Source organism: Centruroides sculpturatus, unplaced genomic scaffold, assembly GCF_000671375.1.
Source record: "Centruroides sculpturatus isolate CEXI.00-Female unplaced genomic scaffold, Cexi_2.0 scaffold99, whole genome shotgun sequence".
Taxonomy (NCBI): domain Eukaryota; kingdom Metazoa; phylum Arthropoda; class Arachnida; order Scorpiones; family Buthidae; genus Centruroides; species Centruroides sculpturatus.
The window spans coordinates 966,088-989,736 of record NW_019384321.1 but is presented as its reverse complement, the minus strand read 5'-3'; the positions used below and the strand labels follow the sequence as shown (position 1 = coordinate 989,736).

The 23,649-nt window shown below is 30.9% G+C and overlaps 2 protein-coding genes across 2 annotated transcripts; one reads left to right on the top strand and one right to left on the bottom strand.

Annotated features, from left to right (window-relative positions):
- The first annotated feature begins 715 nt into the window (after positions 1–715).
- LOC111625775 (peptidase M20 domain-containing protein 2-like) lies at positions 716–13,409 on the top strand. Its single transcript, XM_023368999.1, has 6 exons — positions 716–995; positions 5,646–5,797; positions 9,431–9,580; positions 11,878–12,019; positions 12,091–12,339; positions 12,413–13,409. The coding sequence occupies exons 1-6, from the start codon at positions 785–787 to the stop codon at positions 12,712–12,714; spliced, it is 1,206 nt and encodes a 401-aa protein (XP_023224767.1). The 5' UTR covers positions 716–784; the 3' UTR covers positions 12,715–13,409.
- Positions 13,410–16,991: 3,582 nt separating this feature from the next.
- LOC111625571 (putative uncharacterized protein FLJ37770) lies at positions 16,992–17,429 on the bottom strand. The gene has a single exon (XM_023368752.1). It carries the CDS (start codon positions 17,427–17,429, stop codon positions 16,992–16,994), a length of 438 nt encoding a protein of 145 aa, XP_023224520.1.
- Positions 17,430–23,649: the final 6,220 nt, after the last annotated feature.

Sequence of the window (23,649 nt, the reverse complement as noted above, 5' to 3'; positions counted from 1 at the left end):
GATATAGATCAATACTCTAGCCAATCATGGTAAGTTTTTTAAACTAAACAGAAAACATGGCCGTTATGGAAAGCGATCGTGCATTTAGATATATCGCGTCATTATTAGATTAGTCAATCACGTACCTACAACGTTTAGTTTCTTGGAAATCTCCGTCCAAGAATTATTTTTTTTATGTTGTCTTTATAATCGGCTCGCCGAATATCATAAAGCCACGGATATGGTCTGACTTAGTTTATTAAAGCTTTTTCCGCCATTTTCTAACTTCGACGTAGATTGGATAAATCTAAACTCTGATTGGTTATAGTTTCGAAGCTCTCATTGGCTGTAGCTCACCGACTGCTCCGACCCGACTACAAATATTTAACTTTTCAAATCTGTCCGACTGGAACGACTAGTCGGTCGGCAGACTGCTGTTGCCATGGCAACACGACTTGGAGTCGAGCCAGTCGGTCCAGTCGGTCATAGTGTGAAATAGCCCTAACTCGTTTGACTTTACGAACGCACTTTACAAATGCGGACAAAACAGGAAATTGGCTAAAAATTTGTGCGGGCAAACATTTTTACTTCCACAAAATAAGAATGTGTTCGCATAAATAAGGACATAGAAAATTCTAATATATTTTTAATATTAAAAAGTAGACATATAAACTGTAATATTAATATATCCAAAATTTATAAATTTTAAAATATTTTTTAAACAAATAATTCCACCAGGGAGCGCTGAGCTGTAGCTATATAAAAAAAATGTTCCAGCTGTTTGATAGCCGAAAGCACGCGCAAAATGGAAGAAGTTAGTAAATTGGTTCACTGTATCGTCGACAAGTATAGCTCTCGCTTGAACCAGTTAAGTCAAGATATTTGGAATAAGCCAGAGTTGAATTATGAAGAGGTTTGCTCTCACCAGACATTAGTTTCTTTCTTGGAAGAGTTTGGTTTTAACGTTGAAAAACATTATATCCTTCCAACTGCATTCAGAGCTGAATATGGAAGAGGTAAAGTGAGTAATTAATAAGTATATTTTACCATAAAAATCAGTTAGTTCCTGTTTGCAAAATCCTAAATTTCAAATTCAAGAAACTATAAATTTGCTAACTGATTCCCTGAGCTGCAGTTTGTTTAGCATATAAACTTAACAAACTGCAGATCAGAGCCTCATATTTTTGTATGTATCAGTATTTAATGGTGGGGAAGGCATTAATATGTTTTAACATGGAGATGTGAAAAGTCCAGCCATGGCTTCAATATAAAATATGATTAATGACATTTTCTAACCAGTTTTTTCTGTTTTGTAGACTATTTTCATGTAAATGAAGAAAGTAGAATCCTCAAAAGAGCACGATGACTTAAACTTGGTATATGAAATTAAGCACTGTGCATTGTTCCTGTCTGATATTGGTTTTGTGTGTATTGCTTAATCGTTGTAACTGGATTTTTAAAAAATGTATAAGTTAAGATTTATTATAAATATAAAAATACATTAACAAATGTCTTCTTATTTGTTGTTTCAATTGCCGGCAATACTCCAAAAATGGTTTCGACTTGTTTTCTGTGGATGCATAACCTCAAAAGGTCATCTTTATACCATTTTTGGAGTATTACTGGTGATTGAAATGACGTATAGTAAGACATTCATGTCGTTAATGCATTTTTATATTTGTTGTAAAATTCTATTGGCCAATGTGTGAATTTTTTTATTTTATTTTATTGTAAATGATTAATAAGATTTATTTTAATTGAAATTTGAATTTAACTTATTTAATTTGGAACAATAAATTTCTAAACTTTTCCATAAACAAATTTAGGGCAGTAAACAGTTTTTTAAGTCTGTGATTTAGTAACAATTATTTTTCTGGCATAAAAATAACTAAATATCATGCCAAGTCAAACAAATAGACAAGTAAACATAAAAAGATACTGATCATATAGATTAGATGTGTAATTAATAATTGTAAACAAAACAGTGAAATCTCATATCAGTTGTTGTTGTCTCACATTTTATCACACAAATATTAATATTAGTACAGAGTGACTAAACAAATTGCATATTTATCTTTCACAAACCAAGAATAGAAACAAAAGTCTACTCTCTAGTTGTTTAGTGTTTATATTCAAGTCAAAAATAGGAATGACTACATGAATGAAAATCATGCATCAATTATCCATAGATTTTCTTTGCTTTTCTAAAATTTAAATTTATCATACAATCAATCTGACTTTTAAAGAACTTGCTCTTTTACAGATATTAAAGTATTGTATAAATATCACTTTTTACATACCAAATTTGCCCTTCAGTTAGCTTAAAATTTATTTGTCAATTGAATGTATCATGTGGTGGCATATTTTGCCAATTTCAATTTTAGTAACAGAAAAATGTTGTGAAAATTTCTGTTTAATCTGTTCTTTCAAGTTTTATATACTATTATAAGCATTATAACATACTCACTGTAAAATTTTCTTATCTTTTTAGATTTTCATTTTCAGAAGCTAAAAAGAAAATTCTTTATAACATAAAATTGCATTATTGGAGTTCTGCACATCAGTTTTGTACATATTTTTAGAAATGAATTAGCTCTGAAAGTCAGGAACTAGTTATATTTATATAAAAACTTGTTTCCCATTATCAATTTTAGAAATAACTAAATGTGTGTGTGAATCTGTCGAATATTATGGATCTCTTTAACAAAATAATAACGTTAGGATGTAACTAATTATTTTAAACTTGTTCATAATAAATGTACAATTCAAATTACAGGATATAATAATTAGCCTTGATATTTCCATTTGCTTAATTTTTAACAGGAATATTTTGAAAGGTAATATGATAAAATGAGAGTAGAAGTTTTGTAAAGTAATTGGTGCATTTAAATTAATGCTGATAACTGATATTTATTTTTCAAATATTAAAACTTTAATTTTTTTTCATTTATCTGCATTTCGAAATGATTAAATTCAGTATCCTTCAACTTTGTATATTCAGATAAATGCTATTCACATATTTTATCAGCAGATTAATTTTTTTGGTGAACGGAGAAATATTTCATTCAACAATCTTTTAGTTTTATCACTTAAAACATTTTAAAATTGCTTTCTAAGATAACAAGTTGTTATCAATTTACTATTAATGTATTTTTTTTGTACATTATGATGTAAATTTACATCACATGTTTCATAACTTTGGGAATTTGGAATGAATCTTAAAATATAGTGAGTGACATATTCTGAAATATAAATTTTCTAATAAGATAATTTTAATCTAAATTAAACTGTTCTGAATCCAAGAAAATTTTCTGTATAGTTTTAAAATATTTACTATAAATCAATCAAATGATACCTGTAAGTAAATAAACAGTATTTGGCATCCTGAATATTTGCTGTTTTAAATTTTAAAATTTTTATTGTGTATACATTGACAAAATAAGTTACATTCTGAGGAGGAACCATTGGAATTTAATGAAACTTTATTAGTGCAAACATAACAGTAGTAATAAGTTACTATATCATACCAAATGGACAATTTCCTGAATTTGCAATTTACAGAAATCTTTAGTATCTTGTAGGACTCCTGCATGGAGACATACAGGCACATTATCATCTATGGAATATTTGCCTACAGATTTTGCAACTGTCAATCCAGATCCCTCACATTTGTAGATGACAGAAGCTAGCATCTGATTTGTTATTTAAGCTTTGGATCAAATACATTTTTTCAATGGTATTGAAGGTGCTAGTTTTAAAATTAAAAATACAGTTGCTTCTAATTATATAATTTAGCCACAGAGGTATATACTATTGTATTGGCTCTACAGGAATGAATATATGTTCATTTTTACTCGGTAATATCAGTTATTACTAATATTATTAAGTAGTTAAATATAAATTACAAGTATATAAGTTACTTTTAGTATTTAAATCATGAGTAATTTACTACAAAGCAATTTATTTTAAAAAGATTTGTAGACTATATATGTTCGTTTATTTATTTATTATATTTAGTAGTAATCAGATTTTTACTTAATATATGTATATTTATAATTTTAATAAGCATACAATTTAAAGAAGCAAATGAAATGTAAGTTTTATGTTTTATTATCAAAATTTACTTAGTAAACTTTTAGTTGTTTTTTTCCTTAATGCTTACATTGTTTCCATAATTCTAATTATATCAACTTTTATTAAATTCTAAATTTTTTAATGATATGGCAAAGTTCTTAAAAAGAAACATATTCAAATTCTCTTTAAACTGATATTTTACAAGTTTTGCAATAACCTAATCATAATTTCCTGATTATGTTGTTGCAAAACTATTATTATAGGTTACACTTGAATGTCTGATATAGATTACAACTTAAGATTATCAATGATCTTTGAGTTTCAATAGTTTTTTTTGTAAAATTTTAATCCTAAAAAAATTGTAAAAATGCTTCCTGTTTGTAAAATAAATTAATATAATTATATAATTACTCACATAAATTTTCAAAGTTTAGTGAAGAGTTTTTCAAAATATGCACACAGAAGAAGAAAACATCAAAGAATTGTTTAGAAGAAAACATCAAATAATACTTCAAAGCTACAATTTCCTGCATTCGCATTTTATATACAGGGTGTCCATAAAGTTCATGTGCAATTTAAAAAATTTATAACTTTATTAATATTTCTGATAGAAAAAAATCTGTAAAAAGTATTAGAAAGCTTAATGTACCTAGTTTAAGTAAAATTATTTACTAACTCTTCAACATTATAATTTAACAATTTTTTGAAACTTAAAAAATACTTCTTGGTCTCCACATTTGCCAGAGTTGACGTTTTATGGGGACATGTGAAAACAATAGTGTATGCAACCAAATCTGGATCATTAGAAGACTTGAAAGGTAAAATAACTAATGTGATTTCAGGCATTATTGTAAATCAATTGGCAAATGTTTTTAGAAAACTACAAAATCATATTACCCTTTGTATTATTAATGTTGGTGGACATGTGGAAACTTAATAAAATACAATAAAACAATGGAAATAAGAAAATCTATATTTTTTAATACGTTCTACATAATTTCTCTATCACAAATACTAATAGTTTTAAATTGCACACAGACTTTATGGACACCCTATATAATGAAAAGTCTTAAGTTATAATGACTTGCTTTTTTAAGCACTGCAAGCAGTATACACCTGCTTATCAATATTATTGTATGTTCAGAATACTTTTAAAGGATATGCAGTTTTTCTTGGGTAATTAGTAAAAGTTATTACATTTATATGGATATAACCACATCATTAATTGTTCAATAGTCAGTTTAGAAAGAAAGAAGAAGATATAGTTTGATAAAAGTAGTTAAAATTAAACTAAAAACAAATTATGTATTAAAATGGGATATTGCAGAATTTCCTGTTTTTAAACACTTCCTTTAATAAAGTGCATAATAATATACTAATACTTTTTCAAAAATTTAAGGCTATAATCAGTGAAATATATTTGATATATAATTGTAAGAATTTTTGAAAAATCTTAAAATTACAAGAAAACTGATCTAAGCATCAGTTTTCTTATAATAATCATAATTTATAAATCTAATTGTAAACAATTATAGTCTGTACACATATTATCACGTAGGATATTATGAAATGAGTTCTGGATTTATTGACAGGAAATTCACCGAAAGTTGCAGTGATTTGTGAATATGATGCACTTCCAGAAATTGGTCATGCTTGTGGACATAATTTGATTGCAGAAGCTGGTGTTGCTGCTGCACTTGCCATAAAAAATGTTCTGGAGAATCAAACAACTATTCAAGGAAAGGTAAATTAGTAAATTTATAAATGTAAAATATATGTATATAAACATAAATACAGTAGAACCTCGAAAACTCGGCTCTCGATAACCCGGCACTCCGGATAACTCGGCCACACCCTGGCAGGGCAAAAAAATCCTTAGTTAATTAATTTTCATTATAGACAGCTTTATAAAAGTATAAAAGCTTTCATAAAGTATTTTTCTCAGGTCTGTCTTATCAGGTAAATTACTGTACACAGTGTATTCATTAATTTTCATTTTCATGTAGTAAAGGCTCTATGCCTTCATAAAGGACGTACTTTTCCTTTGTTTAAGGGTATTTGGGCAGTTTATTCGCTGTTATTATGGGCAGTTTATTCTCAAGTAAACAATACATATAAGTACAGTACAGTATTTTCTGAGGAAACACTCGTACTTATTTTTTTAACCCCATTCCCGATAACCCGGCATTTTCACAAACTCGGCCACCCTTCGGTCCACATTAGGCCGAGTTTTCGAGATTCTACTGTACTATAAAATATTAATGTAAAATATAAAATCAAAATGTATATAGCAAGGACATTATTGAACTGAAAACAGACTAGAATAAGTTTAGACTTTTCACATATAAAAAATTTTGTACCAATACAATAAAAATACTCCAAAATGGAATTTACTGTAAACAATAGTCAGAGTACAGGTTAAACATTGTCAGAAAATTGTTACTTGTAGAAATTTGCATGTTTCAAATTCAAGTACAGTGGTCTGCTTTCAACTCAGTTCAGCATTTGAATGCTTGTTTGGGGAAAATCACTCAGTAGTAATCTGTGTGTTTGGCTAAGTGCCAAACAAACAGACTACTAAAAATTTGTTCTGACAAATGACAAATGAAAAATTTGTTCTATCAGAACAAATTTTTGATTAACAATTGTTTTGACTTTAATTTTTTCATTTATAAAAATATTTTCTGATTTTAAAAAAAAGTAACTAATTTTAAAAATAAAATAAAACCTGGAGTTGCCTACCTTCATTATACAAAATTATTGCTAAAATTAATAGGCATATTTTGGCACTTTGTATTGCCTATGTATTTGCAGTTGACAGGAAATATATGCAAGTCTTTCAAACAACATCATTTGTGTTAAATTCTAGTTAAAATGCTTTTATAAGTATTTTGGGGTTTAGAACAGAAATTTTTCTCCACAAGGAATAATGAAAATTAAAATAATTTGGTTCCTGAACAGAGTTGTACTCAGCCTTCTGGAGTGAATTAAGTTTGAGTTCCAAGGTACCACCATAAATAGATTGAATTTTAATTAACAGTTTTGAAATTTTTGTTTTTAGTGGTGTTGATGTAAGAAATAATTTCAATATATTAATACTACAACAAAATTTAAAATATTACAAATGAAATCTAAAGAACTTTCAAAAATTTCTTCTCTTCATTATTTTCAATTCATTCTTCCACTTTAAAATATATTTTAGTAGCTACAAGCTGCTTGTTATATATAGCCTATTTAACTGCCTACTTTTTTTTTTTAAATAATGTAGCTGCTGTAAGAATTGGATGATGATTTCAGAGTTCCTTTTTTGTTTTTCTTTATATTTCAATGTTGCTATGTAAGCAGAATTGAAATATTTTTACCAATATTTTTTATCAGTTTACTTGTAGATCAAAATAGTTATGTAATGGATTGTTTTTGTTTTCAATAAATAAAACACAAAACACCTGAAGTAGAAACTGAAAGTTTTCATTTTTAACATAAGAGCATTCAATTAGAAATGCTTATTAATCATCTCTAAATTGTTTGAAACTAAAATTATAGGCTAAATCCAGTTTTTAATTAACAATGAAATACATTAGATTCACAAAAATAGTTTCAAAGGATTGTCTACTTTTTGAAAATGAACTTAAAGTTTTTGTTTATGGTCCTCATACTTATAAGTAAACATGTTATCAAGTGTGTTTAATCTTAAAATATAAACAAGTTTATTAGACTGTTTTACTTATTTTTAAATCTAAATTTTCTGTATTATTTATTTATAACATTGTTAAAATATATATACATTTATTTTGTGAACTGTTGAGATTACGAAACTTATTCATACATTAGTTATTTCATCATTAGCTTTTAGCCTAATCTTCAGTTCTTCAGAAATTTAGTTGAGATATTTGTCAAAGCCAAATGATTGCAGGATTAGTTTGGGCTATATTACTGCTACTATTAATAATTAAATGCTAAGTAATTTGGCCTAGAGGTAGGTGTTAGGCATCATCTGGTATTCAATTTAATAATTATAGTTAAATTAATATTTATTAATTAATTTGGATGGTTCTGGAAGAAAATAATGTGCTTGGATCATCCACACAGTAAGCAGTAGTTGCAGATTTGTCCTGTTCCAGGCCAATTAATTTCTTCCAGGACCTTTTAAGTTAATTATAATTTAAATTAAATTGAATTAATTAATAAGAGGAGGTGCTTATTGCCTAATATTTATCTCTAGGCCAAATTATTTAGCATTTAATTATTAAGAGTAGCAGTAATATAGCCCAATCTAATTCTACAGTTGTTTGGCTTTAATATAACTATTGTGCTTACAGATATTTTTGTGAGATCTGAATAGCCCCTGTGACTAATTAATAATTAAATTGAATTGTTAAAATTTAAACGAAAAATATTCTTTGATTTTTGTGGGAAAATCAGGTTTCTCTAAACAAGGGAAACTGATAAAAAGTCACTTCCTGCAACAGAAGTTGAAACATACTTTTTGTCTTACCCTTATCTACTACAATTCTCAGCACCCTGGGAATTGTTAATTCCTCGATAAATCCCTTTTCCTCTGTTCACATGAGAGAATCCAAAAGGCTGATTGGAGAACAGTCATGAGAAATAGAAAGAATTTTGCATGATTCGGGGAGTACGCCACGAAATTCCCTAGAAGGAAGTTGTATTCCATATCATCTCCTGAAGGGCAATGCCCATTTTATACTCCCATGTATCGTTAAGTCAGTAGATAAAGAAGAAAATATATAAATATGTGCCAATCAAGTCCTACTCAAGAAAGAACTGACATATAAATCCAAAAGACAGAAGAAGATAAAAAGTATCCCAAGGTAGTATGATTTATGATAGAAATTGTGAGCTCTCTCTCTCGAAATATTTATTTTAATGATTCCATTTGTATAGTTTTGTTTATTTTGTCTCATAAAAATTTTGTTGTTATTTGTTTAAGAAATGTTTAAGAACCTTTATCTGAATCAAAATGAGAGGTCCATTTTTGTATCATCTTCACACGCATGTTAATCCACGTATAAAATAATTGATTAACTGGTGTTGGGAATCCTGACATAAGGAAAAGGTGATTATGTGATCATCCAATTCTGCTTTAAATTAATATATAAGCTAAAGCCCTCCACCCTCGATTTTCCTTGAATTAAGAAAAGCCATTCTTTTAGACAGAGGGCTATTCTAGAGAATAGTTGCTGATTTAAGAGGTACAAGAGTCTTACCACTCTGTATCCACGGCTGAGCCCCTCATATTTGAAATATTTGTATCAAAATATTTCTGTGAATATTTTACTTTATGAAATTAATTATAACTTACAGAATTTCTTATCAAATTTTTAAATTTTGTTTCCCGAATAATCATTTATTGTAGGTTGTAGTCCTTGGCACTCCTGCAGAAGAAGGTGGAGGAGGAAAAATTAAATTAATTGAAGCAGGTGCTTTTAAAGATATTGATGTTGCTTTAATGGTTCATCCCAGTCCTACAGATCATCTATATCCTCCATTCATAGGTGTTCTAAAGGTATGTAATGATGATAGTTGTAATAAGATGAACAATTACTGCTAGAAAATCTTTCACATTCAATTACTCAGAAATTATGAATAGTTTAGTATTTCATAAGATAAAGTTTTGTTTTGTTCTAACTTACACTAACCTAATTATATAAGTTTATTAATTTGATCTTCTTTTAGTAACTACAGTGGTACCTCAGGATACGAAATTAATCCGTTCCGAAACTGAGATCGTATCATGAAAATGTCGTAAGGTGGATTATCTTTTCCCATACGATTACATGTAAAACCAAATAATTCATTCCAACGCGAAAAACATACTCAAATTAAAGCCAAGTAATACATTAAAAAATATAACTGTAGTAACAAAAATAAATGAAAAATGCAAACTAATGTAACGTCGTATGGTGAGTTTTTGTTCGTATCGTGGAGCAAAAATATGTTCGAATTTCATGTCGTATCCTGAAAATTTCATATGCTGGGGCGTTCGTAACCTGAGGTACCACTGTATATGTAATAATTATAATTTAATCTTCTTCCATGCTTGTCTTTTTAAAATTATCCTTTGTATAGAATAAAATTCAAAATTTTGTTTATGAGCAAAGTATTTTATTGTTTAGTTTCTAAATTTTTGTGCTTTTTAGTGGAATTTAAAATGTCTTTTGATTGAAAACAAAGGTTATAAGAAACAATTTATACAAACTTTTTAATTTGTGTTTTAGTACTCTAGTTTACATTTATTTTAAAATTTAGAGATAATTTTAAAATGTTATTGAATGCAGTTTATTATATGATCTGCTGTTCATTATAGAATTCCAAAATTTCTATAATAAATACACAGTAAGTAATGTAGTCCTGTACTATATTCTTTCCTACAGAATAATTAAAAATTAAATAAATTTAGCTTTATTTCTGGATTAAAGTACTGTATACATACAAGTTTTTAAAGTAGAGAATAAATATCACATATTAGAGAACTTTATATTAAATGGCTTTAGGAGTTTAGCATAATATAAAGGAATCTAAACATTTAAACCATTAGAAGTTTTTCTAATGGTTTAAATGTTTTGAGTTAACATCATTGCTACACTTAGATCCCTTGAGCCTAAGCATGATTCCATCCCTCATAGTCCATCTGTTTGTATTGCAAGCTTAGCCAAAACTCATTGTGGTTATGAAAATGATCCTCTATATTTTGGATAGATTATTTTCCTTTAGGTATGCTAAAAGTTCTATGCTAAAATATCTATGCTCATTTGTCTAACATTTATGACAATCAAGTAAGACATTTTTATATCTATACATCCTAATCAAATGTTGAGACTTAAAATTGTTATACATAAAATATCATAGCTGTGAATTGAAACTTTCTGATCAATTTCAAGTTGATGACAATTGAAAGTTGCATTTAGATTTAGAAAAATTGCAGTTTGACAAAAATTACCAAATATTGGTTGTAAAAACTGTATGCTTTTAAACATTCCACTTTTGAGAGAAATGTCGATGTATGAAGTAATTGAATTTTGAACACTTGATTGTTTCTTGTTCTTTATTTTGTTCTTTGGGAATAAGCACAGAATTACTAACGGGACATTCCAATTTTCAACGCGAGTGTTGAGCGTTGAAGTCAACAATTTGACGTCATTAACGACGTTCCAACTCGAATACGAAGTGCTTAGTTCCCATAATTCCATTCTCAGCAAGATGGATTCCATTCAAATGTCTTACCAATTACCCACAATTCATTGGAAAGTAGCAGTCAACATATCTGTTGAGTGCTGAGTATGTTGAGTCAATGCTGACAACAACGCTACCTCAACGTTGAAAAAAGGAACGAATTTTAACAAATGTTGAGATCAGCGCTGAGTCAGCGTTGAAAATTGGAATGTCCCGTAAGTAAAACTTATAATACAGGAGAACACTATTAAATGAATAGAATAGACTTTATTTTGTACAATGGAACTGATATGCATTTCAGGCTGTTGATATCTCTTCAGTCATTACTGTACAATTGTTTCAAATGTGATTGCTAGAATAACAAAGCATTTAAAACAACAGGGTGAAAAGGGGGAAAAACTAGTAAAACTGTAAAAAGTAGAACTTGCTAAAAAAGTAGAAAAAAAACAACTTTAAAATGAATAAAAGTTTTATTAATTTTAAGGTTTAATATGGACTGAAGAGTTGCAAACAGCTCAACATGTATATCCGTTATACAAAATAGTCTATTTTATTCATCTAATAGTGTTCCTGTGCGATAAGTTCTACTATTAAAAATTTCAAAGTTTTTATTATATTAATATTTTCTAGTTAACTGTGAGTTACAAAGGAAAAGCAGCACATGCTTCTGGATATCCTTGGGAAGGATTGAATGCACTGGATGCTGCTGTGGCTTGTTACAGCAATATTGCCTTTCTTAGACAGCAGATAAAACCCACTTGTCGAATTCACGGTACGTAATTTTTCTATTTGAGTTTTACGAAAATTCAACCACTAAATATGTACTTATGTAATATATTTCAGCTGTCATTACTAAAGGTGGCAAAGTTCCTAACGTTATACCAGAAGAAACGGAATTGAAGTTATATATTAGAGCTAGTAATTCTCGAGAACTAGATAATCTGAAGAAGAGAGTAGAACGATGCTGTATAGCTGCGGCCGATGCTACAGGTTGCAAGGTAAAAGTGGACTTTATAACTGATGGGAAATACGATCCTCTTATAACAAACGATTATTTGGCACGAACATATAAAAAATATGCAGAACCGATGGGTGAGTATCGAGTGTCCAAGTATTGCGCTTATAATAATATAAAATTTTTTTATAATTTGTAAATTTTTTTCAGGAGTGGAATTTTTGGATGGTAATCCACGATATATTCCTTTCATGGCTTCTTCAGATATAGGGAATGTATCTCACGTAGTACCAAGCATCCAACCGACTTACTCGATTGGAACCTCTGCTCCTAATCATTCTTCAGCTTTCACGGAAGCTTCAGGTTCTGCCAAAGCTCAACAACCGACTTTAATCGCGGCTAAATCTATGGCTTTGACAGCTGTAGAAATTTTATCCGATCCACAATTATTACATAAAATTAAAGAACAATTTAAGAAAGATTTATTGTATGATGCACAAAGTAGCGATTGACAATTATACCGATTACTAATTTGATGCAACCATTTCTTTGCTCAATTTCCGTTGCATTGCCTTATAAAATTTATAAAATCAAATTACGCGTGAATGATCGAGTTTTTAAAATTGTTTCAAAATTTTATCGGATCCATTTTATGTTAAATTGTTTTAACACTTTTTTTTCTGCCGCCTTTTGAAAAGTTGCATCGAATTTGCCCATTCATTTTTTCCAATAAAGTATGCCACTGTTAGAGATTTTATACAGTTATACACAGAATATTTTTTATTTGGAACAATCTTTATGGAACTAGGTAGTCTACAAAATTGAGTCACCCGCATTTACCGAAGGACAAAATGATGAAAAACCATTATAATTAAATATGTCCATAAAAAATACGAAACAAAGCAATAAAATATAATATGGAAAATGTTTCTTACACTTCAGAGTAGTAGTAATATCCGAAAAACAACGCACCAATTTACAAGAAACTTCAAGCCTCTGAATGTGGCTTCATTGGCATGTTGGAACAACGTCACAAGACGCAAAATTCCGTCAGTTTGTCAGCGAAAACGTTAAATTAAATCTATAAATGTGATAACCAATTTATAAAATTTGAAAATGAAACTTTTATAACGTTGTTTTTGACTGAAATAATTATTTTGTTATATGAAAGTTTAACTATGGAAAAAGTATTTAAAGAATTGTTAATAAATAATATATTTTCTACCGGTTGAATCAAATGTTTTCTTAATATGCGGTTCTTATAAAGTTTTTACGAAGCTAATTATCACGCGTACGTCATGTCTTGGATATCCAGGAAAGTTTCTGAAGGCCCATTTTATTTTGTACAGCCATAGAATGAGTCAAATGCAAACGTGTTTAACTACTGTACCTCATTCCTTATGATATACGTACAGTATATCATAAGGAATGAGTGACAGAAACGTGATATACAGTACAGTAGTACTGTATATCACGTTTCGATACATCTCAAAGTATCGTGCGTGATATTCTACTTGAAGCTCAAAATTTGCTATTTTGTAAGTGATGAAACTTCAAATAACCGCTTTTATTTGTGGAGACTAATGCACTAATGATACAATAGTCTTTCTATAATAATCATCTTGCATTCAGAAAATCGAAATTTTGGATCAAGTTTTATCGTATTTGATATTTTTTGTGGTGTTTCTTAATAGGTACAGTACAATACATCTCAACATCAGTTTGATGTAGTTTAACCGCTCAACCATCCGGGTAACTAAGATGGCAATTTGTTGTTTGGGGGAATCCCAGGATCGAATTCTGATAGTTCGGTAAACCCCAGAAGGGTGGACTCGTTCCTCACCAACTGGCAGCACCATAATGAGTCGGATAAAACAAATTATAGGTCAAGGTGGCACCCTACCGCTCTGGGGGGACCCGGGTTCGAATTCGAACGGATCGACAAATCCCCAGGAATCTTTCGGAAGTGGTCCTCCACCACCCGGCAGCCCCATTGTGGGCCTGGCCGAACCCATAATGGGCTTGCATAAAGAAGCCCTCTTAGTGCTCACAGGGCGGAAAGAGTTAAAAAAAAAAAAGAAAGCCACTCGTAGGGAGTTATTTGACTAACTTGTAAGTGGATTGTTTTAAGATCTAAAAAGTAAAGAATATTTTGTTATTTTTATGTACGTTTCTTTACAAAGCTATATTTAATTATAATTTTCTTTAGAAGTATATTCATACAATTGAAGAATATTTTGTACCAGGTATGTACTGTACATCCACTACACATTTTACCAAGTAAGTTTTTATTATTTTATTTTTAATTGTAGCCCTTATATCGTGGCTAGCGATTCAGAATGTAATTGTGATATGAAAAATACATTTAGAAGTCTACGGTTTTTACTGGCTTATCGAACAAACGAATACAAATGNGTACATCCACTACACATTTTACCAAGTAAGTTTTTATTATTTTATTTTTAATTGTAGCCCTTATATCGTGGCTAGCGATTCAGAATGTAATTGTGATATGAAAAATACATTTAGAAGTCTACGGTTTTTACTGGCTTATCGAACAAACGAATACGAATGAATCCTAGACCATCATGCGCAATTAACTGATTGCTCCTGGAATTCGGTTTCTTACAGAAACACAGCTTTCCTATCATTAAATGTCACGGCATGCCACTGATCTACTTAGATGCTGCTAACGAGTTTTTAGCATATATTGAAGATGTATTACTTCAACAATTACATAACACTTCGTTAAGATAAACTACGAATCAAAGCGGCCAAAAGGATTTTATTTTTAGGGACAAAGCATGATTCATATAACCAACCAATTGATATCAACTAAAAACATCCTTTTAAACGAATTTGTTTCTACTTATGGTATAGTCACGAGAGTGAATGCTGGACTAAAAAGAAAGTCAAGCAAAAATTGCGACACCAAAAACTTGGTGACTATAAGCTACTACATGGAACTTTGATACTTGTATTAATAGTACAGTGGAACCTCGATTATCCGGACTAATGGGGGGGGGGATGAATGTAGTCCGGATAAGGAAAAATTCGGATAATCGAAACAAATACTTTAATTTGTCTTTTAATGATAATACAACACGTTTTCTTTTTGATGACATATCGGTAATATTAAAAATAAATACTGTATTTAAACCATGATCAAATTTTCAAGAAATAAACGTTCGTATTGAATTTGGACTACTACTGCCCAACGCTAACCGACTACCTATTGTTTAAAAGGCCCTCTGGTAGCGCAAGAAGACGGATTTTGTAACATAAAAAGCAGTTGAAACTGCATTTTTATGAATAAAAAAAAAAAAAAAACGATAGTTTGTCAAATTATGACGAGTAAAATTTTTTCATCGCGTTCGTGGCTTTTAAGTAACGTGGGCCAATGCCTATGCCTGGCGGTCCGATGGGCGCCAGGCATAGACGGTGGCCCACGTTGCCCACGCCTTATGGCGCCCTTGGTCATAGAAATGATGTAATTTGAAAATAAATTATTTATAAATACGTATGTCAAGTTATTTTTTATTACGACGCAAAATATATTTGAGTTTACGGCCACTGTGCCGGGTGAGACATTGTAGAAACAAAAAAAATTACGATACGTAAACAGTATCGTAATTTGCCAAGTGAAAATCAGCAAATTCGTAAAATTTTTGTTTATTTTGAACAATCCGGATAATCGAGGTTCTACTGTACTTGTATTAGTGGGAATAGAACAAACTACCTGATCGCATAAACTGTAGTTCAATGTAACTACAATTAAAATAAAATTTATTGTTAAAAAAAATAATTTTTCTTCAGGAAACAAAATATGATGTAGAGGTTTCGGGCGGATAACCCTGACCCTAATCTATGCCCATCATGGATTAGGTTTAGCCAAATCCGGGGTGGACATGGAAAGTGGTTACTGCCCACAGGACGAAGACTGGTATTATTTCCTGTGGAATTTTTTCAAATTCAGAGGTAAATAAATGGTAACGTTAAATCGAAGTTTTTACTGTCTATGGATTTGATTTTTATTTGACAGTTTCAATTTTGAAGGTAAAATTAATCTTGCTAATTTCCTGGGAAATGTTTGTTGTCAGAATTTTGATGAGAAACTGTGTTCAGATTCATTCTACAACTATTCAGATCTGTTATTCCCTATTTCACTCGTCAACACAAATTCAGATGATAGAAATGAATTTAATTGTATCAAATTAGAAACACATTAGAAACATGAAAATTATATATATACTCAAAATTCTCCCGTCAAGCATGACTAAATATTTTTAATGAGAAAGTAGAGATTGAAGAATTGAGAAGAGCGTCAAGTTGAGCTTGATATTGTGATGTGTTTCTGCAGCCCTTGACAAAGCTATTCTTACGGCCTTCAGGGGTCTTGGTTGTTCTTATTCTTTTCGATTAAAATTTACCTGACCAATTTTACTCTTATGCTTTCCACTAGAAATTTTTTTTTTGCTGACAAAATAGAGAGTCTTTTTAATTCCACGTTGAAAACAAAGATGAATTGTATAGGGTTTTTCCACTAAGTATTGGAGCTGAAGTCATAAAAAGAAAATTATTGAAAATATATGTATAGTGAGCTAATAATTATAGTGAGCTAATAATCTTCAAAATATGACCTTCCTGCATCAATACATCCCTGACAACTCTTTTTGCTGTCTTCATACGCCTCCTGAAAGACGGCAACCACAAGGCTGTTCAGGCACTCCTTGGGGACGATTGAGACGGTCTGCTTGACCTGCCTCAATCATCCTGAAACGATGTCCTTTCAGGCTCCTTTGATACGAGGGAACAAAAAGAAGTCAGGGGAGCCACGTCTGGACTGTAGGGTGGTTGGAGCAGCGTTCACACGTTGTTTGGCCAGTGCCTCCCTCACAACTAGCGACATGTGATTGGGCGCATTGTCGTGATGAGGCATCCAGGTATCAGCGATCTCTTTTCGGACGCAGCGGACTCTAATCCTCAAAAGTTCTCGAACTTTTGCCATGTTTTCATCGGTTCCGGTCGCTGTTGGACATCCAGCGCGTTGTTCGTCTTCCACGTTTCCCCGTCCATCTTTGAACTTTTTATGCCACTCAAAAACACGCGTTCTGGACATGGATTCATCCTTGTAAGCCTCACGGATCATATCCAAAGTCTCAATACCGGATTTGTTCAGTTTAACGCAAAATTTGATGGAAAAACGTTGCTCGATGGTTCGCTGCATTTTGGCTCTCGACGCGAGCACTAAATACACTTTCACTTCGGGCACGATCTACACACATCAAAGGCTCTGAGACAACTGAGCCGGGTCTCGTAACTTACGTGACATCCCCACCACCGATCGCACCCGTAGAAACCGTTATTCACCCCTTGCAATTAGCAGGAAAAAGTCAGTTCCGATACACAGAGATGACAGCTTTTATATTAGTAATATCGATATAAACTGTTTAACACAAAATTTCACATTACAATACTTACGGAAATGTGAAAGAATTCAAGCTATTTTGTTTTTATTGCAAATGCTAACTTAATATTAATTTTTGTTACCTTTAACATATTGATTATAATATACAACATAATGCAGAACTAGGACACGATAAAGGAGCGGCGTGGTTAGTATTCGGACTTTTGACTTTTGCACATATTTTTAGGGATGCATTACATTTGAAACAGTTCACCGAATCTGCCTGTAATTAATTTCATTTGTAGTCCATGTATTTTACGCATTAGCAACATCTTTCTCTGAAAGAGTCTATGGGCTTCACAAAATTGCTAAAGTGGTCCGACAAGCTAAAAACTTTTTCAATACTGTACAGCAGTGGTGTCCAATCTTTCGGCTTCCTTGGGCCACATTTGAAGATGAAAAATTGTCTCGGTCACATTTAACTATAAAACTACATGTTAAAGGTCAATGAAGTAGATTTTCCGTTCTAGTCCAAACAAACGATGAAATAATTTAACAAAAAAGTAGCCAATGCGCCAAATTAAAAAAGATAGCCCATTTTGGCACAAATTAACCAAATCTTTTCATTTGAGGTACAGTATAGTCGACCCCCCTATAACACGGGTTCCTATAGTTCGGATTCCTGTATCACGGCGAAAAAATTGAGACAGTATTCGTACAAACATGCTAAAAAACTTCTATAATTCGGTAAAACGTCATCGCCGACTCGTGTCGCGACATGATTGCACAAACCGTTGAGTTTAAACGAGCAGCACACCTACTAAAAACCATTTATTATTTAACGTCCATAAAAATTATATTTATATTAATGATGTCTCCAAAGTTCAGCAAAGTTTTTGCAGAAAAATAAATTAACAGGAAACATGCACCCGCCATTCGATGCTCAGTCCACAACGAAAACAAGCTTAAGCAATGGCGTAGTCGAACTGTGCACACTCGGTAAGTAATCCTACAATTTTTTGTTTATAGCATAGTTTATATGGATTATTCCCAAAAAATTATACGTATTTTGGAAATGTTGAGTCGAATTAGTCTAGAATCGATTAATTTTATGGAAGAAACCTTTCAAATAGCGGTAGTCCGTAAACTGCATACGTGCCGGGCTGTGATTGGCTGGACTCGTAGAAAATGTATTCATAAAAACCGGAACGTATCTACCGTGTTATAGGGGGGTCGACAGTAATTAATTATTTTAATTCTTATAGAAAAAAATAAGATTTTATATACAGTATATATGATTAGAAATATTTTTTACTCAGAACCTGCTCAGCAAATTTTTTTTTTGCTCAGAGAAGTATGTGTTCCGCTTACCGACAAAAAAAAATTAGAGGGAACATTGATTCCAGGTTGGTTCCTTCCTGCTCTAGAAGAAAAGATGATGATGATTCATGCTCTTTAACTATGTTTATTGTAAAGTTTTCTTTAATTTAACGTTATACAAAAAATATTTGAGTGTTTTTCCGACATGGAGCGCATTATCGTATTTTACATTAATTTATATGGGAAAAATTGTTTTTCACTTAACGAGTGTTTTGCATTACGAGTACGATTCTGGAACGAATTACGCTCGTTAAGCGAGGTTTCACTGTATTATAATATTAACATTTAGTATTTATTAATACTAAATGTTAATATTGTAATACTAACGCGATCCTGACCGAGAGAGAGAGAGCGCGCACAGTAAGTTCGCGAGATGCTAAATACCTTAAAATACTCGTGAGTCTTAGTCGTATCGATGCACAAATCGAGAAAAGGTCGGCAACTCAGTTCGGAGGGTAATCACTTTTGACTCGGCTTCTTGGGAGGCGGCAAGTGGCGACGGCTAAAACAGGCGGTTTGGACCACACGCACTTAGGAAAAATGGTTGAAGACGACGGTATCAGCGATCTCTTTTCGGACGCAGCGGACTCTAATCCTCAAAAGTTTTCGAACTTTTGCCATGTTTTCATCGGTTCCGGTCGCTGTTGGACATCCAGCGCGTTGTTCGTCTTCCACGTTTCCCCGTCCATCTTTGAACTTTTTATGNAGGGTAATCACTTTTGACTCGGCTTCTTGGGAGGCGGCAAGTGGCGACGGCTAAAACAGGCGGTTTGGACCACACGCACTTAGGAAAAATGGTTGAAGACGACTGCTCCGGCTTGTTACCACCCCCCTCTTTTTTCTTAGGGGGCTCCTCCTGGGTTTATTCCATGACTTCGTTAGAAGGTTTAGTACATCGGGGCCAATAGTCACATTTTCACTCGTTGATTCCTGATGACACATTCGATGTATCATCTTCAACAAGGAAATAAGTCCGTGGGAAACAGTTTAATTATCTTTGACGATTTTAGCAAAACAACTTTAACGAAAAACTAAATTGAACAAAAATTTCTTTGCCGAATTTGGCTCTCACAGTAGCAACGAAGCCTGCCATAGTCTACGCCAGGACTTCGATTACCAGTGTCGGCTTTTCCTGATTGGAGAGTGCTCATTTTTTCGTTTCCATAGAAAACGGTGTTCAGTCAAGTCCTGAGTCCCCAAGACAGTTTTTCCCAAAAATCGGCCTTGCCATTTTACTTGTTATATTTATATCTGTTATGTATATGTATTAAAAGCAAAACATTCCTTCATCGCCAACAGAAACTGAAACCGAAACTAACACTTTACAAAGTGCTACAGAGTTTGGTTATATTTTATGCAAGCAGAAACCTGCATAAAATATAACCAAACTAATTAAGACAGATAAGAACTACTTTACTCACACTTTCGGAAACATTATGTTTCAATTGATTTGATTTCAATTTTAATTTTAATTAATTAATTAATTTTGATTTTATTTTTAGTTTCAGTTTTTGTTTAAACGCCAGAGTTTTAATTATTATTGTATTATTTTCAGTTTTAATCTCTCTATATACCTCTCCATTTAACAATTGTACTAAGCGTCTAAAATACTTTTCAGCAGAAGCGTTAAGCTTCTGAAAAGATCTTAAACTTGTAAACAATATCTCGTAGAAATTGTAAATAATATAGATCAATAAACGGTATTTTTGTTAAATGTTAATTTGTGGAGTGTACTTTTTCCGGTCGTTTCAATAATGTAAAAACGTACAACTGTACATTAAAATATTAACATTAACATTGAAACGCCACATTTACTTTGATAAACGGGAGAAAAAATATTTTAACGACAAAAGAAATGTTCGATCTGAATTTATTAATAAAATATCACGACTGTTAGTATTAGTTTAATATAACTATTTGCCATTTCTCACGCAATCTCCTAGTTAAATCGATAACGAGTGGATATTGTTTAAGCTTATTAAAAAAATTTTACAAAAAAAATTATGATAATTATCATAATTTTCTATAATTTATTTATTTTATTTAGTTTTGTTTAATTCTATTTAATTAATTATATTGTCACTACTTTAATATGGTCGAACGGAAGATGCGATTAAAGCGTCAGATTACTCTTGTAGAAGACCGANTACAGAGTTTGGTTATATTTTATGCAAGCAGAAACCTGCATAAAATATAACCAAACTAATTAAGACAGATAAGAACTACTTTACTCACACTTTCGGAAACATTATGTTTCAATTGATTTGATTTCAATTTTAATTTTAATTAATTAATTAATTTTGATTTTATTTTTAGTTTCAGTTTTTGTTTAAACGCCAGAGTTTTAATTATTATTGTATTATTTTCAGTTTTAATCTCTCTATATACCTCTCCATTTAACAATTGTACTAAGCGTCTAAAATACTTTTCAGCAGAAGCGTTAAGCTTCTGAAAAGATCTTAAACTTGTAAACAATATCTCGTAGAAATTGTAAATAATATAGATCAATAAACGGTATTTTTGTTAAATGTTAATTTGTGGAGTGTACTTTTTCCGGTCGTTTCAATAATGTAAAAACGTACAACTGTACATTAAAATATTAACATTAACATTGAAACGCCACATCTACTTTGATAAACGGGAGAAAAAATATTTTAACGACAAAAGAAATGTTCGATCTGAATTTATTAATAAAATATCACGACTGTTAGTATTAGTTTAATATAACTATTTGCCATTTCTCACGCAATCTCCTAGTTAAATCGATAACGAGTGGATATTGTTTAAGCTTATTAAAAAAATTTTACAAAAAAAAATTATGATAATTATCATAATTTTCTATAATTTATTTATTTTATTTAGTTTTGTTTAATTCTATTTAATTAATTATATTGTCACTACTTTAATATGGTCGAACGGAAGATGCGATTAAAGCGTCAGATTACTCTTGTAGAAGACCTGGGATCGAATTCTGACAGTCAAAATATCCCCTAAAATTTTTCGGTGGACGTTACGTTCTGGCCTCATCCGTTACCACCCGATTCCCCCATTATAAGTTTTTCGCTCCCACAATGTGGTATGGGGTAAAAGTATATATAGAGCAAAAAATAAGTAAAATAAACACGAACCATTAGGTTAAATAAATTCACATTTGTCTGAATTATCGATTGTATCTGATTTAGTATATCATAGGTTCGGCTAGGCCCACAAAGAGGCGAGGGGCGACGCTCAATATATTCCATGCGAAGCATCCACAAAAAAAATAGCTGGGGATCCGAATTTCAACTTGGATCACCCAGAATGGTAGTCTGTTTCAATCAGCTATCAATATAACAATATCGTATGGTTTGTGAGTGATATAAATTTGATATCTCTTACAAATCATCTCAAATTATATCTAATATTAAATTACAGTCGACCCCCTATAACACTGTTGATAATTCCGTTTTATATGAATTCCATGTTGTACGAGTCACTTAGATTCTACAAATACGTGTGCCGGGCTGTGAACGGCTCACGCATTTGTGAGCTGTTTACAAATGCAAAATTAGAAATTTAAATTTTAAATATAATCAATTACTATATGTTATATATTGATTTTGCCCTTAGTTACTACGTTAATTTCTGATAAATTAACCAGTTCTTAAATTTTAAAGATTACACACACCAGTGAATATACAGTATTACAAACGAAAGTGGTATATTTTATATTTAAATTTTACAATTAGTATAGAATAAAAACTTAAAATTTATACTAATGCATTCAAAATGCACATCACACTTTTTTGGAGTCCTTCTTTAGTTGGTGTTTGATAAAAATAAAAGAAAATATACATAAAAATTTCACGAAGAAAAGTTAAAATAGCCAGGAAGACGTCACAATTAAATAAAGCGATGTTTTCTAATATGTACTGTACAATTAAATTGTATTTTCTCCCTTTATTTTTCTTCTATAATCGATCTAGCCATGAACAACACTACACATAATTAGCAATGATTATGGCAATAAAATGGTATTAAGCAGTATAGATCAATAGATTGTTACTTTGAGACTTGTGGAAAATTGACGAAAATTATTAAACGAAAATATTTAATCAGTTTTTATACACGTTTACAATTAAAAACGACCATTATTATCTATTTATATTTCGTTTTTACGTCATCAGTAATAATTATAAATAATAAACAATTATTAATGTATCTGCTATAAAATTTAATTCTTCTAATGTGTTGTCTAAATCCAAGTAACATTAGTAGCAATTAAATTTTATAGTAGACACGTTGATAATTGTTTATTATTTATGATTATTATTGATCACGTAAAACCGCAATATAAATATTTAATTAATATACATTACAATGACGATTGTTGCTACAGTTACTGATTCTAAATATGTATAATAACTGATTAAATGCTTTGGTATAAAGTTTTCATCAATCCCCCAGAAGTCTCGAAGTGAGTATTAATTAACCAATCCATTAATTTTGATGTCTTCCTCGTTATTTTAACATTTCTTAGCGAAATTTTTATTTATGTTTTGTTTTATTATTTTTATCAAACACCAACTAAAGAGGGGCTCGAAAAAAGTGAGAAATGCATTTTGAATGTTCTAGTATATACTTAAGATTAGATAATTTTAAGTTTTTATTCTATTCTAAT